The 18,104-nt window shown below is 38.3% G+C and overlaps 1 protein-coding gene across 16 annotated transcripts in view; it reads left to right on the forward strand.

The window, feature by feature from the left end:
* TENM3 (teneurin transmembrane protein 3) overlaps window positions 1–18,104 on the forward strand; it is a 512,354-nt gene that overhangs the window by 390,392 nt on the left and 103,858 nt on the right. For all 16 annotated transcript variants that reach the window (XM_065634158.1, XM_065634155.1, XM_065634160.1 and 13 more), the window contains one exon: window positions 5,425–5,663. In XM_065634158.1, the coding sequence (XP_065490230.1) occupies window positions 5,425–5,663 (239 nt within the window). The remainder of the gene's footprint in view (window positions 1–5,424; window positions 5,664–18,104) is intronic.

Consider the following 18,104-nt stretch of genomic DNA (forward strand, 5'->3'; position numbering starts at 1 on the left):
TGTGGAAGGTGTTCATCCCCTCCCGTTGTACAGGCCACTGTCAGACAGGGTGTTGTTCCTGGTGATCTGCCCTCCTGTGGCAATTCCAGTTTCTGCTTATTTGGTTACAACTACACCTAGATTTTGCATGTGTAACTGTTTTCTATCAAATAAGATTATCCTTCTTCTCCACGGTTTTGGAATGAACTAACTTGTGCATTGCGCCTCATATGCTTGTGGGAATCCTACCCTTTACGCTGTTTTTAGACAGGGACCTCCTTCAAAAGTCCAGGTCAGAGATAATTTCTAGCATCGGATACCTTTTGTAGTGCGGTCTTCTGAGTGTTACAGCTGGTCTTCCTCAGTGGTCTTCTGGTGGTGGTCTGTAATGGTCTGAAGAGCTGCATAGCATTAACACCATCATGGAACCAACCAACCAGACTGCACGTGGGACGGTACAGGAGACAGTTCTGCAGGAAAACCTGTACTGCAATGATACTGTGACCGTTGTTACTGATCACAGTGGAAATTCTGTATTCAGAAACATCACCACACTAATTGATTTATTTTGCTCCAGATTCTTCAGGCGCTGGTAGTACATAACAATACACAAGATTCAAAGATTTGGGAGGGAGTGATTTAGGTTTTTTAAGCACATATATTCTAAATACAGTTTTATTCTGGATCAAAGATATTATAGTTCTTAAGGTGAGGAGTGTTTTGTTGTTGTCGATGCATAAGGCCTAGTGATATTGACCTTTATTCTGTGACAGCAGTCATCATCTAAACAACAATGTTGCACGAAATAAAAATAGCTACCTTTAAATTTCACTGGTGAGGTGATAAAATATGATGCATGTTCTGACATACTTAGAGAAGTTAAATAGACTTTTCTTAGGCCTTATTCACAATTCCTTAGTTAGTATGAATTTTGTGAAAGACTCTTGGGTGACTTTTAATACGTTGTGACATGTTTGCCGTGGGATTCAGCACTCTATTGGTGTGGTTGTGCTGTATGAAATATTTTAATACAGAATAAAAATGCTGCCAAGAAAGTTGTTGGAAATAATGAAGTAGTCCCTTTGACATGTCTTCCAAGTACATGCAAAGCATTCTACATATGATGCCCAAAACCGGACAAATCATAGCTACAGATTGCAGTGAATCTTTTGCAAGGTGAAGCAATCTCAGCATAAGCTACAAAAGAGGAAGTCGTGTCTAATGTAAAAGTTATATTCGGAATGTTAAAGTTATGCCATAATTCTATACAAATTGAGACCAATCTATTTTAAAGTAATGTGGAATACTCCTTTTTGCTTGCTGGTAGTTTATTTGTATAATATCTATGTTTCTGGCAGTCTGGAGTTGAGGGCCTTCCAGAGGTGTTTATGTAATATTGCATTCATGGATGCATAGTATCCATTTTCTTCTAAACTGGGGTCAGAAGTTTTTGTCACAGATATTTTCATAAAGAAGGTTATTCTAAATCACATTTCTGTTGCTGGACACCTGGTTATCTTGTATCAGAAGCATTTGGGCTTATGGTCTGAGCCTTTACTGTCCTTGAGTGTTTTGATAATCTATATCCATTTCTCTAAAGACACAGTTTTCAGTTAATCTTTCTGCCCAACTCGGGGCGGGGGGCGGGGGGTGACTTATCACTTTTTTCCCCCTCCTGCTTTCCCATTTACTGAATTTATTAGGGGATGCTTCAATTTTATTTTCCACAGAGGAAGTGGCAGCACAGAAAAAAAACTTATTTGGTGTGAGTCTTCCCCCCGATCTTGAGGAGGAGGAAAATCATCTGCATGTCAGCAGGCGCACACCAGCACTTGGTGCTCAGACAGTACGGAGTTAAATTAAAAATATTATTATTTTATTTTTATTCATATGCTTCTGTTTTCTGAGCTGATATCTTTGATGGTTTTGGTGCCACATTTCTGTCTTAAGGGCAGAAGCTTAAGTTAAATGCCTACCATTTGTGCAATAAGGGGGTGTCCAGCTGTCTTTGCATCCAAGGATTTGTTTATGACATAACATTGTATTTTGCTACTGGTCTCTAACTTAGATTTGTCAGGTAGTAAATTCTTCCCTGCTAAAATGTTAAGATTAACTTCACTTTTTAATAGAACCATAGATAGAATAAGCAGACGGAAATATATATTGAATAAACATAAAAGTGGAAGATTATTTGCTTTAAGAAGCGAATTGAATTATTGAATAGAAACAGAGTTAGCTTGTCTTGTAAAATATTAGTATGATTCACTGGATTTTTGTACTCTAAAGCTTAATAAAATATTTAAAGTGCTGCTTACATGAAGATCTAGCAAGTGCTTGTTAGACGATCAATTTTGAATGGAAGATACACAATTACATATGCTATAAGCTCCCTCTGAGATGAAACATGGCGTAATTGCTGGTAAGTCAGTGCCTGGTCAAGTAGTGCAAACAGTTTAGGCTTTAGAAATTAGCTATTTGAGTTCCATGGTTTGAAAAGCCAAGGTAGATGGGTACATAGATAATTAAAATCATTTGTGGATAGATTACATTTCAAGAGCGTAAGAATTTCGGCATTATCTGGAAGCAGCCTGGATTTGTTGTCAGATACCATATCCTTCTGAGTGTCTCTTAGGAACACTGTTTGGCATGACTCAGTGAGGCAGACAAGATGTGCAAGTCTGATAGCATTACACTTTAAATACTTATCACCCAGAGTTAATGTAGCACGAAAAGTCTCTGACAACTTTGTTAGTAATTTCACTCATTAGGAACAGAGGGATCCAAACAATTTTCTTAACCCAGAGGATGGTGCCAGGCTGGGTTTTCTGTAATTATTTTTCCCTTGGCATTCTCCAGCCAGCCGGTGTGACCACTCTGGCGTTGTATCCATGGGATTTGAAGCAAAGGAGGAGTAGCTGAAAGTGAGTTGTGCCGCGGGCTGCCTGGGACTACATACTCTTGGATTCACATACAAAAGTTGCAATTGTCTTTTGTTGCCTTGGTGCCTGAGGTGGACTGTCAGAGCTGTGACAGCTCACACCACCACAGATACGCGGCCATCTCCCGAGTTTATCTATGGGATTAAACTCCCCAAAGGCTTTGAGAATATGGATTACAGTCTCTAGTAGGCTGTGCTGTACCAAAGCCAACGTCTCGGCTCTTACTAAGATCAGAGGCTGACTCTTTTGTTGTGTTATTTTGTTAAAGCATGGAGTATATGGAGTTGCATTCAAGTGCTTGTATAATGCCAGTTTCCATTTTTAGTCTCTTGAGCCCAATAGCGAGAGCAGGAAGATGTGAAAATTGCAGGTTGGTCAGACAGCTTCTTATTTTTTAACATGGAAGCTGATGTTTAGGAGGAGTGTTACTATATCTACTGCATGGCTTTCCTTCAACCCCCCCAAAACAGTGCACGTTGCACATAGAGAGGGAAACAGCCACCTTTGTGTTTGGCATTTTCTTTGGATCTATGTACATGTTGTTTGTGAAATATACCTGGACATAACATTTACCATATGTAGACAGAAACGAAAGAGCAGTAAAGGTCAACTAAATAAGACACTTTAGCAGGACTTAATGAATTTATGTGCTTCTGTGAGTCTGTAAAATCAAAGTAATGGTGTTGTAAGGTGTAACACATTTTTTACATAGAGCTAGTTGTTGTTGTTATTTTGGTGTTTGCTATGTAGAAAATGTCACAACTTTTAATGAAGTACATTCTTAGGATTTAAACCACAAGAGGTTTGTCTTTTGAAATTGTTAGTAATCCTGTGAACTCAAAAGCCAAGAAAAATTGGAATGTGCTGTTGTGCATCAGTAGATCTAGTGCATATCCTTCTGTTGTTACTGCCAGCAAGCTTAATATACTTCAAAATGAAGTAACCTATGTAGCGTATTTCATGGGATCATGTTTGTAACGCAAATATGTTCAAGGAGAAGGCTTATGCCAAGACGTTCTAGTTCATCTGTTAACCTCCTGTAGCAAAATCACCTGCAAATAACAAACCTTCTTATCAACTGCTGGTATTTTTCTCAGGCTGCAGCGGGGCAAATTCATTTCTAGTGTCTCTACAGCCGCTTGTGATGAAGCTGCTATACCTGTATAGGTTGGTCCATGACTATGTAAGGATCTGAGCATGGGTCCTGGAAGATGAAAGTCCCATCAGCTGATATGCAGTCCACAGTGCCCCGTGGTATAACTGGAGGGCTTTCCCCTCCATAGCTAGCTCGTTTGGTGCCAGATCCTCTGACCCACGCTGTATAGGTGGCATGCAGTAGGCAAACAGGGTAGGCATGCACTTGGCTTCAGGGGGACCTGCATATCAGCAACTGATGAGTGTCTCTTACCTATTAAAAAAATGCAGACACCTCTCTAGTTCTGTATAGCTGTTCCTGCACTTGGTAAGTTCAGAATTCTCCACAGGGTACTTTCTTACCATTTTTAGCTATAATGTCTTCATTTTGCAAAGCCTAATTAGGGAAGGCCAAGCTTTACACTACGGAGCTGCCAGTGTAACAAATTGGTGGAAAAACCTGTGGTGCAAGGATCTTTGGCTGAGGTTTTGTTGCTCGTAGAGTTGTATACATGCATCAGAAAAACTCCAGGTAGTATATGCCATGCTTAGAGGCTCTTCCAAAATAATTATGCTGTGCTTGCATGAACTAAAATTAAGTGATTCTACTGTAGAGAGGCTCACAGAGTAATATTTCTTTTAGAAATTTTAATTGAAGAACATTAAGTTTACTGGTAACTCAGGGAGTGTGTCTTAACTTTGGCATTGCTTTTCATTTCTGTTGCTGGCTGTGGTTCTTTTTGAGCATTTACTAAATATATTTCTTTAGAGTACTTCCCAGGCTGTAACTAGCTGCTATATCCATAATCAGATCTTGTTATGGTAAGATTATGTGTGAGGAGATATGAATTAGTGAACTGGGTATTTAGGACACACTGACTAATTTTGGCAAACTTGCCAGAAGTTTGTATCTGAGAGATTGCTGTTTTCTTTGTACTTAGCCCAGGAAAGCTGTGATAAGTAGTGTGGGCTACAGTCAGATTGCTCATTATTGACTTTTTAATGGAGTTCCCTGTAGTCTGTAGCGGAAGCCAACAAAAATAAACAGCAGCAGAAAGCATGTCCCTACTTGTCGGATCAACTCTGAACTCTGAGAGACCTCCTCCCTACCATACCGTATTTTGGGTAGTTTTGTTTCCTGTGTGGATGCCAGTGTATCACTAATGTTGAGCGGGTTTCAGTCTTTAATTCTTAAAGTGAAAGTGCCTTTTTTTTTTGTGCAAATGTTCTGACAAGTTTTGCATCTGTTACTCTTTGTAGTTTGAATGTTGTTAGCTATTTGAAAAATAGGCAAAATTAAACAAGAGATATGACTGCCTATACTCCAGCTTTATTTACTTTTATACTTTACCATACACTCTTTCTTCCACAGGCATTTCCTATTCAAAACAGGAACAGGGACCACACCGCTGTTCAGTACTGCAACGCCAGGGTACACAATGGCATCCGGCTCTGTTTATTCCCCTCCTACTCGGCCACTACCTAGGAACACTCTATCCAGAAGTGCTTTTAAATTCAAGAAGTCTTCGAAGTACTGTAGCTGGAAATGTACTGCACTCTGTGCTGTAGGGGTCTCAGTGCTGCTGGCAATACTGCTGTCCTACTTTATAGGTGAGTCCCATTTTTTGTAATTGTCACCATGAATAGGGATGTGTGATGGATTGTTTATGGACTGTGGCATACTAACCTTTAACTAGCAAAGTGTTTGGTAACAGTAAAAACCACAACAATGATTTAATGAAAACTCCCGATTGTTTAGAGGAAATAGAAAATCTGAGTATATTGCAAGCATTCAGCATGATAGTGGGTGAATTAACTTCAAAGAAGTATTTGAACTGCAATTAAGCTATGTGGTGTCTAGTTCTCACAAAGGTATGTGTAAAATATAGGCTGTAAAAATTCCGTAATGTGAATATCAATTGCAGCATATCCATGGAACTCTTTCCCTCTCATTTTGCATGAAATATACCTGATACAGCATTTAGGAATGCTAACTATCGCTTATTTCATCATTACATACTCATATGTTTGTGTATAGAGCTAGAGCAAAAGTCTAATACAGACTTTTGATTGCAAGACAGGGAAAATAATTGTCCAAAAGGACAATATGCAGAGAACATGGAGACGTCTTCTTCTCTTGTGGGTTATTTTTAATTATTTTCTCTTTTCTATATTTGTTTGTTAAATTCCATTTCCCGATTTTTATTTTAGAGGATTTCTGTTATTTCTTCATCTCTTTAATTACTTAATTTCATAGATGTTTGCTATAAATATTACATAATTTGAGTTTTAGGCAGTTAATGGGAGCAGTGCTTGTCTGTGAGAAAAACGTCATTGACTTTAATAAGAGAATAAATCGAGCTCTTTCTGTGCTTGTAAATTTTTCTGTGGCTTTGTCCAGATTACAGATTTTTTTCACTTCGGAGTCAAGAAGTGGTCTTCAAAGACTTTCTTTTAACTGATTTGTTAATTAGAAGTTTAAGTCACTGCAGTTATGGAAATACAAATGTAAGGGTCTGGTTTTGGTATTGATTGCACTCAGATTCAGTCTTAAGAAGTCAAGGAAAGGAAATAGAGTCAATCTCTCCTTCCCTCCTTCTTTTTAAAATCAGTGTAAATTAATAATAAAGCCTAGAAGGCCTTATGATCCTTAAATCTTCGTTGCCTTTATTGAAACAGGCTTGCTACATTTCAATTCAAGGCACAGCATAAGATGTATAAAGCCTTTGAAGTAGTTCTTATTGGGTTGAAGCTTGTGTGAACAATGCAAGAAACTGGGTTGCTGGGTAGCTGGAGAAATTCCTCTCTGCTCCAGCAAAGGAGAGCTCCCTGAGCAGCCTTTGCACCTCAGCTGCCAGCCCCAAACAGCAGAAGGCACATGTGCAAATGCAGGGCTTGCCATTGATGTCCTCCCTTTCAGTCACTGGATCCGTGGTTATTTTGTGTGAATGTGCACAGGACACACCACAAAGGTATGGCTTAGAGTTAAGCTTTGATACTACATCTCTTTGAAAGAGGGATTGAAATTATTCCATTTATAAAATACATTAATTGCTCTCCGTCTCTGTAGTATTGCCTCATAAGTCGTCAGAAGCAAACATCTGCTACTAAATAAATAGAAAAATACAAGAGAAAGAATGCAGTGTGAAGTATCACTATCAAGAACTGGGAAAAATAGCCATACAGATAGTAAAATATTGAAGACTTGATTCTGAGCCCTGAAGAGCCAGATTATTTATGTATCTGAGGGGCACAAGAAGATAGTCGTACCGGATTATTTCTCCCACAGGCACATTAAGAAATATAAGCATGTCTAATGTGCCTCTGTTCCTGTATGCAGGGAAAAAGGGCCGAGCTTTCCAGTGAGTGAGAGCTTTCAGCTCCACACATCATTTATTCACATACCCCGTAAAAAACAAATATAGCTGTACAACATTTCATGGGCCCATGCCGGCTCACATCCTTGCTGAAATAAACAATGCACAAGGGCCTTCCTCTGCCCATAGTCAATAGGGAGCTCTTTGCCTACTGGTGATATTACACGTATTTCAGCTAACTCAGCAATCTAAATGTAAAATCCTGCACTCAGGGACACTCTCTAGAGAACTTCGGGTCCATAAAACCATGAATGGATTACACTCATTCATATATGTGGTTTTCCCATCTGTACAGATGTAATATCAGAAATACTCTCCATTTAATAGGCCATCCAAGTATAAATCAGTGGAAATCATTAATGTAAGATGGAAACGGCCCTTCATCTTGGTTAACTGTTTCATAGCATAGGTGTGAAAGGGAAATGACTGAGTAGGAAATTGGTCATAACATAAAAAGATGGGAAGAACTGCGGTACTGCGTGACCTCTAGCATCCCGTGACAGGCCGCTAACACAGTGGTCTGGCTTGTCTGCTGTGGTTTACAGCAGCTGAGGTGGCTTGTCACATTTGTAAAGCCAGTTCAAGACATGTTTTGAACTTCACAGGGAGACATTGCTACAAGTGTGAAAAAGCTACAGCCCTTGCTGCAAAAATACACCAGTATACGTGGATAAGGAGCACAGTGCAGCTGCAGACTGAAGAACTAATAGGACGGCTTGCCTGGTGAAGGGTGGTGTAACCAGGCCCATCTCAGAAAGACAGAGAGATGAATGTGTCATGCCCAGGCTTATTTTAGTTGCAGTGGATTTGGGGTGGAGCAAGTGACTTCAGATCTGGCTGCCTCTGCTCAGGCAACATAAGGCAGAAGAGACAGTTTGCTAGACTTCATGTCTGCCTTTGCAGAACTGTTCAGACAATTACTGCTCCGTCAATTAGCCCAGCCAGAGGAAGGAGCTACGTCAAGAGTCTGGTCTGTCTTGCACTTCTTCCATCACTCTGACAAGAAAAGCTCCTATATTTGCAAAGTCTACAGAGAGGAGGTGAGAGCAGAGGATGTCAGCACAGGGAGAGACCAGAGCAAACGCTGCATTAAGACCACTTAATGCAGTCCTGGAGTCACAAAGAATCATAGAATAGTTTGGTTTGGAAGGGACCTTCAAAGGTCATCTAGTCCAAACTCCCTGCAATGAGCAGGGAATTGAAAATGTTATTTCAGTCTAAAGGAAAGTCTCATTTCCAGCCTCCCTGAATAATTCTTGCTTTTTTAGCCCTCGTGGTCTCTTTCAACCATTCTACAATGTACAAAATGTTTACTTTTGTTAATGAGACCTGCTAATTTTTAGAGAAAACAGAAGCGAGCTGAGGAAAATATTGGTTCTTTCTTTAGTGGCTACTTCTACTGTTAAATGGTTGAGAAAGAAGGAATTAAACAACAGAGACATGCAAATGCTGAACCCAAAGGTACTGCAGCAGCATATAGAAGAGTGGAATTAAAAAATAGCTCTAGAGTAAAGGATTCAAAGCTCACTGAAATAATGGGTTAAAAAGTTGGGAAATAAAGAATATAAACTGCCTCGTTTTGGGATCAAGATTACCCTGGAATTTCTTCAAGCTAATCATTTGCTTAACTGCTATCCTTAATCAGATTTGCAATCAGGGAAGAAAATGACCTTTTTTTTTTTTTTTTCCCCCAGCATGAACATTTTAGAATCTCTTTCCCTGTTTGGAAGGCTAGGAGGAGCAGTATTAAATTTAAGCCATGAAAGAGTAAGAAATATGAAGTTGCCTTAGTTTGACCTCTTCCTATATACACAGTAGTAGTTTTACCCAAACTTTGTACAGGGAGTCTGTGTGAAAGCCAGAAATGGAGTCCAGCTTTGCAGTGTGCAAGACAAAACAGAACTTTGTCTTCCTCCTCCCCATGGCTTTCTGCCTCATTCAGCATCCGTCATTTGCAGTGAATGAATGAAAGTTTTGTAGAGCAACTCCTAGGTCAAACATGGCCATCAGATCAAAGTTTTGTATGTAACCTCCATTCTTCAGTTCTACCTCTTGGGATCTTTTCTGTCGACTCTTGGTTTTATTAGGGGGAGGACTTTGTTTTTCTTCAGTGTCATTTTTCTAGCAGAAAAATCCACTGTACAATTATAGAGAACTATATCAGTCAGGAGGAGTTGTTTGCAATATGTTGTTGAATAGCACAGACTCTGACCAGCTATAGTAACAGATTGATTGGTACTGTACTAATTATTTCTTCTTTAGTGTGGATTCAACCACTGGATGAAATTAATGAGAATTTGAGGGCATCAGACCCCTTCTTTTTTCCCCAGGAATTGCTTTGGCAATTGATTCGCCATTGCCAGTGGCACTATCTTGACATTGTCTAAGTCAATACAAGAGGTTAGTGCTATTTTCACTGTGCATGGAACTGAAGAGGTGAGCAGTTTTCCTCAGTCAGTGTTGGAATTACATGACACCTGATTCAGTCAACTACACTTGAAGAGTTGCACACGAAAGAGTCTCATGCATCTGTCATTAATGTTGTCTCATGTCTGCTAAATAGGTTTCTATTAACAGAAAATGTTCTTTGAATATGCAGTGAGACCTGACCTATTTAGTCAGACCTCTGCTGTCCTGATTTCTTCACAATAATCTGTCATACTTCCAAGTGTGTTGAGAATTTTACCCTCTGTGCACCTTGGGGTTGATCATTTTGTTAGCCTTAGCTCTGCAGCCAGCAGTTAGGATGGGAATATAAACCATCCAGCTATTCTTTGTGATGAAGCAAATATTTTAATATCAATGATAACAGAAGGACATCTCTTCTGTAGGGGGAAAAAAAAAGTAATTTTATTTAATTAGAAATAATTTAAAAGGCCACAGGACTATTTTTATCATGCCTGCTTGCTGTGAACAGTTAAGCAAATCCATTTTGGACAGAAAAGAAAGCTAACAGTCTAACATTTAGACTTAACAACTGAAACATCTTCTGGGAAAACATATATTGTAGTTTAAATTTCATTCTATGAGAAACAGTAGAAAAAATACTGTTCTGCTATGACACAGATATGACCATACAGTCATAATGCAAATTACAAATGAAATGTGAATGGAGAAGAGATACCAGACTTGAAAGCCGTGTTTGATAATTACAGATAATTTGTATTTTCCACATTCGTATAAAAATAGATACATTGTCCTTATTCTGTGGTTATCGTATTGTGCATTCATGTTTTTTGTCTATCTGAAAATGTTGCTTTTTATCGTTATCTCTAGATATTTGAAGTAAGCTGAAAATTCAAATGCCAATAGATTTCTAATAATGGACAGCTACCTTTAGAGTTATTTCAAAAACTTATTGAGAATAACAACAGAGCAACTTAAGAGGTTTTAAGGTAGAAAGACAAGAAGGAAGTGGCCAGGAAAAATCGCAAACCAGTTTAATCGTTAGAGGAGACTGACACAGAAGGGTACAGGGTGTGAAAATCACAGCTGAGGGTCAATTAACTATCCTGCAGATGAGTCGTAAGTAATCCTTAAAAATTAGAGAATTGTCTGTTTCTGCAGACCAAGATTAACTTTCTGTGTCTCCAGTGCTGTTTCCGAGTTTGTTGTCTGTGGTTTTCCCGTATTACTCAGGATATAGTGTGACAACTGCTGGCATTCACATCTGTTCCCAGATTGTGGAGGACAAGATGTTTTCACTGTTGGGCTCAGTGGCAGAAGTCATAGTTGGGCAGAACCACCCTCCCCAAAACAAACGGACTTACAACCATGACAATTATAGTCACAATTTTTGTGACTAAGGCAATGACTAAATAGAACTGTAATCAAAAAGAATCTATTTTACTTTGTCAATAAAGAACAATATAATATTTCTTTTTGATTGTAATGCCAAGTTAATATTATTCTGCTGTTTGTAAAGCACAATTACTGCCAGGAATGAGGAAAACAACTTCATTAATAATGCCATTTAAATGGAATTTTTATTACAATACCCAGCATAGGTATCGTAATTAACAGGCATGAGGGAGAATATAGTTTAGTTGCCATTAATCACCTTTACTTTCATTATGTGTTTATAGAAACTGTTTTTCTCTTTGACCTGCATTTAATTTTGAGTATTGTAATGCTGTTGTCACTGAGAGTTTCATCAAGAACTTCTGGGTTTTTTCCACATTCTCTCCTCATTTCTGTCTGCTTTCTTGGGTTGTACTGGGACCTTAACTATGACTGGAGCTTCACTGAGGTGTGTGGGGTGGAAATATACTCCCTGTCTGCAAAGGTGTGGCAGATTTTTACAGTTTGCCAGATTTATGCTCTCACCCCATTTCTCTTTCCATCAAATTAGGGGCATGGAGTTAGACTAATACATTTATATATCTGATATATAATCAGAAATACTTTTGCCTTTCCTCTTGGTCTGTTGTCATCATTTGAAGAAAGTGCTCTGAGATTTTACAGTGTACCAAATCCACATATTCAAACTGCCATCCAAAAATCTACAGCAGGGGAACTTGTCTTCAATGAACCTTTCTGAGAAAGCATATCAGCTACCTAAGCATGGCTTCTCAGTGGAGTCTGATTGCACCGGGCACTTAGGAGAACTTCATCAGTGTCTTGTGTTCATGCTCAGTGTGTGCTCGTATCTGGAGCTGTGAAGGCAGCCAGTGTCAGCACTATAGAAAGTACATCGCTCCTTGCAAAGTCATAGGCAGCTTCTCATTTTAAGAATCCACGGGGCTTTTAGGGAAGGCTCCGGGTGTCTCTAGTGCATTTGGAGGCAGCAGCAGTGTTCCGTGTCATCTTTTTCCACATTAAAGGTTTCCCATATCAGTTCAGGCTTGGTGTGAGCTGGGTTGGCTGCCTCTCAAAGTAAGCAGCTGTGGGTTAGGTACATAGTGATGTCTTGCTTCTGTCCAGAATGGGTGTTTCCAGGTCTCGCCCAGCTCCAAACATCGTGGGCAGCCAGAAGCTGGCTGCCTGTCATGGCAAAGCTCTGTGTAGGGCTCTGCCTCCCCAGCGTGTGCGGCTCAGCTCTGTTCCTGTCCAAATCCGCTTGCCTGTTGTTTTAGACATCGGTGCCACATGTTGCTCTTCTCTGACAGAAGGAACAGGTGTGTGGTCTGATGGCAAGGCAGGACCAAAGAGTCTCTTCAGTTGGGCCTTCAGTGTGCAGTCATACACCTGGTGAATGCAGTGCAGCACAATTCATTAGCAGGGAGAAAGGATTTTAGCATCCTGAATGGACCTTAGGGAAGTCCTCGAAGTCTGAAGTTTCCGTTCAGATAGACATGTGACTATTCACACTTTTTTAATGCTTTAACCTGAAACTTGATATTACAGCTAGTACTTCCATGACTTTCTGCATTGCAGAGATTTTCAGAGATTTTCAGCCATGTCTAACATGAGATAAATGCATTTTCCTTGTCATCCCATAGCTATGACTTTTAGATATCTGTATGAGTTCTATATAATGTTTACAGCAGTGCCCATAAGCTCATTGTGCCTCCTTAGTGTGGAAGTAGTTTGTAAACAATAATGTCATTTCTTATGTTTACCACATTCTTTCTTTCAAAACTGGAAGACAGAAAGAGAATGACTAGTCATTAAATGAAGTTGTTATGCTTCACCACCTTATCGGGTTGAAAATGTTTTTAACATTTTTCATTGAAATAGTACAAAATCTAAACATGTTAAACATCTGTGTCTTGAAGCATGAACATTAAATATATTTTCTTGTTTCTTGCAAGAATACCATTGTGGATAATGCCTTTGGTTGATGTTTTTTAAGCAAAAATCTAGTTACTGTATTTTAGACTAAGTGCAAAGCATAATATGATATTTACTATTTCACGAGGGCACGGTATTAATATTTGGTTGGTGATGTGGATGTCACCTGCTATTATTGTTAGTGGCACTGAGAGTAAATCGTTCATTGAGAAAGATAATCCTCACACAGAAGGATGTAGGAACACGTAATTGACAGTCAGGAGGTTAAAAGAGACTTGACAAGATTTCAAGGGATTAAAAAAGTTAATCCGTCAAGGAGCATACCCACCTCTGCTCCGAAAAAGGCTTGTATTCTAATTAAGATTTGTCACAGGGTTTTTGGCAGTAGTCCTGTCACTCTTCCACTTTTGCCCAGTGGAGCAAATTGAAACTCAGTAATCCTGGCAATATAACAGGTGAAGTAATAAACTGCAAGATGTCATGATGTCATTGTCCATAGATGTCCATTCAGGTGATTACTCAAGTTGTTGTGGACATCAGGTTACAGTCTTCTATTCTTTGCTGGTAGTTTCCATTAATTTCTAACTCGTGTCTGTGAAGAAAGAAGCCAGCTCTTAGACATGTGCTATCTGCTGTGATATATGAATTATAATACATGTCTTAAAACTGGTAGTTTTGTGTATAAATTGCATCTTTGCTGTAAATTGCAGTCTTTCCTTGAATCTTTCTACGAAGAGAACTGCTTGGTCTCTTTTTGAATGCTTTAAAAAATTCATGCTGTTAAACATGTCTGATTTAGATGAGATTTTGGTAAACCTCTCCATACACAGGAACTTTAGAATAAAAAGGTCAAGCACACGTGTCCAGACTTGTTGTGAGCAATATCATTTGATGTTACATTTATGACTGAGATTGCAAGAACACATGGGCTTTATATAGGTGTGATTACCCCACTGCAGTGGTTAATTATTGATGGAAGTTAGGTGTCCTCTGAAGTAGACAGGAATCCTTAAGTATGAGTTCTTTCATTTTCACATGGATGCCATTTCCAAGTTACCATTACTATGGTACAGGAAGAGTAGTATTTTTTTTTTCAATAATCCTCATTGAAAACTCCAAAACCACAGGCAGCTCTGTAGAGTCAACACCCTTTGCTAACCACTGATTTACATGGGTTTCACAAGGTATAACACAATAATTTGGTACAATAAATTTATCTTCGCCTGTGAAAGCTCCAAACTCATCTCTTGTTTTGTCTTCTCTTTCATCTTTGAAATGCCAAGGTTTTATGGAGGCACTTTTGCTGGAGAGTGTGTCCTTATTTGACTCCAAATCTTTTATCACTGCTAAGGAATAGTTCTTTATCTTTTCAACTTATTTGCCAGGTTTTTCATCCCCAGCAGCTTCTTTCTGTCTCTCTGCTTCTAGTAATCTCACACAGAGGTAATGATACTGGGGTATCCACGTGTTTGAAAAGGAGAGATACAATCCGTCTTGTTATTTCATTTCAGCTGGAGCCAAAAGTAGAGGATAATTTTAAAACACATCCTTATTACTGATCCAGTATCTTTTCACACAGTAAAAGGAGTAGCTGGTTTTCTCCAGCAGTTTTATAAGTGACTGCTACTTTAGAGCTAAGACTGCCTATTCTTAATATCACCTGTAAAATTCTATAGTTCGGTGTTGTGGCTAATTTTATTTTAAGGGGGGAGAAATCAATGCCAAACTGCAATCCTAACTTGTTTTTCCCAAGGTTTACATAACTCTTAAAAATACAAAGTGGCTTACAAACTGGCTTGTAAGCAACAAAACATTGGCCTGACAAACAATTAACAGTGAAGTTGTCTTTATGTCATAGGTTCCTTTCATAAACCATATATGATACATTATTTTTTCTGTTTGCTCTTTATTAGTAGCATTTTTCATGTACTTACAGTATATCTTTGCTCACAGAAGTAGTTTCAGAAAAGCCACATCTCACATTTTTGAGGCCTCTGCAGGAACAGGGTGTGTTATTCCAATGCACATAAAATGCATTAATGAGCATATAATAAAGGATGCTCTATCAGCACAGTCCCTGCTGTGTGTCTCTGGCCCAGACACACAGCTGCTTGGGCAGCCGTGATTCCTGGGGATGTAGTGAGGAACTACATCCCTGTGAGGAACCGAGCTAAAATTTGCAAAGCGGGGTCGAGAGGTTTCAGTAGGGGGATGAATGCAGTCACTGAGCTGACTTAAACCTTAGTTATTTGAACCAAGGATTTGCACAAAATTGGTTGCTTATGCAGGTAGCTAATGGCTTACAAGTTTATATTGGAGGTGTTGAGGTGAGGTGGAGTTGTATAAAAAGGCCTCTTTGATGGTGAACTCAGTGTGTCTGTTCTGTTTTTAAACATGGATTTAAGTGGAAATTCTGTGGTTTTGCAAGTTGATCTGCGTGTAGAGGTTGGTTTCTGGATCTACATAATTGCACAGTTCAGGTAAGTGAGTGGTAATTATCACGGATAGATCTAAATCACTGTGAAGAAGTTTTGTGAGGAGGTTATAGGTTATTTTGTTTTAGCCTCAATCACATACCTTTGATCTACAAGTGGACTGCTCTAACAAACAGCAAAGGATTAGAAAACCTATATATTGACTTGCACGTTCAATCAACTTATGTATGATCTCAGCAGGAAATTCAAAACAAAAGCTAATTTATGGAAAAATATGTAGTTCTAATCACAGTTTAGCTCCATGGGGTTCCAAATAACACACTACAGTCTCTACATGCAGATGCTTTCATCTTACATTCCAGATTTGGTGACATTCCAAAAGTTCTTATCAAACTTTATTATCATCTTTTATTGAAGCTTATTACATTTCTCCTTATTGCATGTTTGCTGTAATATTCTGTCATTCTTAATATGGAATAAAAAAGCTTTGATCTTTTTAGCCAGTCATGGGATGGAAATATGCAACACAAGTATTTCACTATATACTAAAAAATCCCAACTCGATGTGTCCTTTGAACATCACATTAATTGGCCCCTGTTTCTTTTTCATTTGATTCTTAAATCTTTTCATCAGACTGCTATATGCCATCAACATGCAAATAGGTTATGCATGATCATATAGTGCCATTTTATTATTATTGTATCCCTCAAGAGATTTGTGGGGTTTTGTTAGGTTTGGGTTTGGGGGTGGTTGTTTTTTTTTTTTTGTAATAAGTAAGGCTTTTGAACTATAAAAATGGTTGGACCCATTCATTGATGCTCTTGCCTAAGAAAGATGTTTCCAAGGAATTTTGAGACCTCATATCAGCATTGCTTTTTGTAACGCTTCTGTTTTATGACGGCTGTAATCTAAAGGATGTCGCCCTGAGCAAGACTTCTGTTGGAGTTGTGGAAAAAAACTAAAATAGATAAGCACAAACCTGAGCCTCAGCTGTTTTCCAGAAAGCGAGTAGTTTAAGGGAGGAAAGGGAAGGAGTTAAAAGATTGAGAAGGAAGTGAGTAAAGAAATGCCTGAAGGAATACAGGGAAGTAATTATCCTCCAGTCTTAAGCCAGTCTTGAAAAGCGTAAATCAGGGAAAATTTTTTTCTCCACCACAATACTTGACAACTAAATCATTGATTATGACTTTATTAGATAGAAACCGAAAATTTATGGAGTGTTTTTCATGCCTTTGTATGAACTAAAAGAGACAAAACAACCCTCGTCTCAAAGGAGGCAGCAATCTAATATGCACTTCCCCATAATTTCTGTACCTGTAATGATTTTTCACCATCTTGTTAACTGTGAACAGTGTTATCTGGAAGACAACAACAATAACAACAAAAAGCTATATTCAGGAAAAAGCCCAGGATAATACTAAAGACTATTTAGGTAATACTGAAGATTATTACATAGTGGCAAATGTTGGATGGTCATCAGAATAAATGAAGAAATCTGAAACAAAACATAACAGATACATCTTATTTAAATAAGAGGCTACTGAATAGTGATCTTTTATTTCTGATATAAGAAATCTAGATTCTCCCTTAAGCTTTGAATGTGCTTCACATAAATGCTGTTGACAGAATTAGACCATTGTTGTATAGAAGTCACTGGCTTGACAACTAAAATGAGACATCTAGCCATACAAGTTTTCGGAGGAATAAACGTTCCGTTTTTGAGTGAGTATAGTAAAAATACTTACACCAAGACTACCGCACATCTTTCTTAACAGTTCAAATGCAACAATACTTTAAAATGGCACATAATTATCTTTGACTAGGGGTCAATAAAAGTAAGATTATCCATAGTATAGCTGATATATTTTTATTGCTATATTTTTGTAGGCAGTTTTTTGTGATGTGTTCTGCAAATTCTTTGTTAAAAGGTTCCAAAAGAAAATGGGGAATAGCATATAAAGGTTGGAATTTTTTTGCAAGTGAAACAGTAAAACCAATGGACCCATTCAACGGTTCAGGATAAAAGGAGAGAGACCACACTTTTTCAGTTAATGTACCGATCTTAATAGGTATCGCTAAGTTTTTCGTACAATGCTATACTGAAGTGTTTAACATTCAGAATATAGGTTTAGAAACTCTTCCATGACACTCCTAGTGGCAAACCTTTTGAAGATGCTCAAAAAGCATGTACTTTTAAGTTATTTTGAATTTAGAAATATCAAGCGTTTTGTTGATTTGAGAAAAGCAATACTAAATAAAGAACTTGTCTTTCTAACTTTTAATTCACTTTATTTAAAATTTTAATTAACTATTTTTAATTCACTATTTGATCTGCAGCAACATCCAAGGCATCCTATTATCTTAGAAAAAAGCAAATGAATGCAAATCACTGACAGTTGATTTGCACATCTTCTGGTCCACTCCAGGTCCTTCAGAATAAAATAGGTTTAGATTCTAATTATAGCTGCAAGAAAAATATATGGGAGATAATTTAAAAAACCACTTC

Source organism: Caloenas nicobarica, chromosome 4 (genome assembly GCF_036013445.1).
Source record: "Caloenas nicobarica isolate bCalNic1 chromosome 4, bCalNic1.hap1, whole genome shotgun sequence".
Classification (NCBI taxonomy): Eukaryota; Metazoa; Chordata; class Aves; order Columbiformes; family Columbidae; genus Caloenas; species Caloenas nicobarica.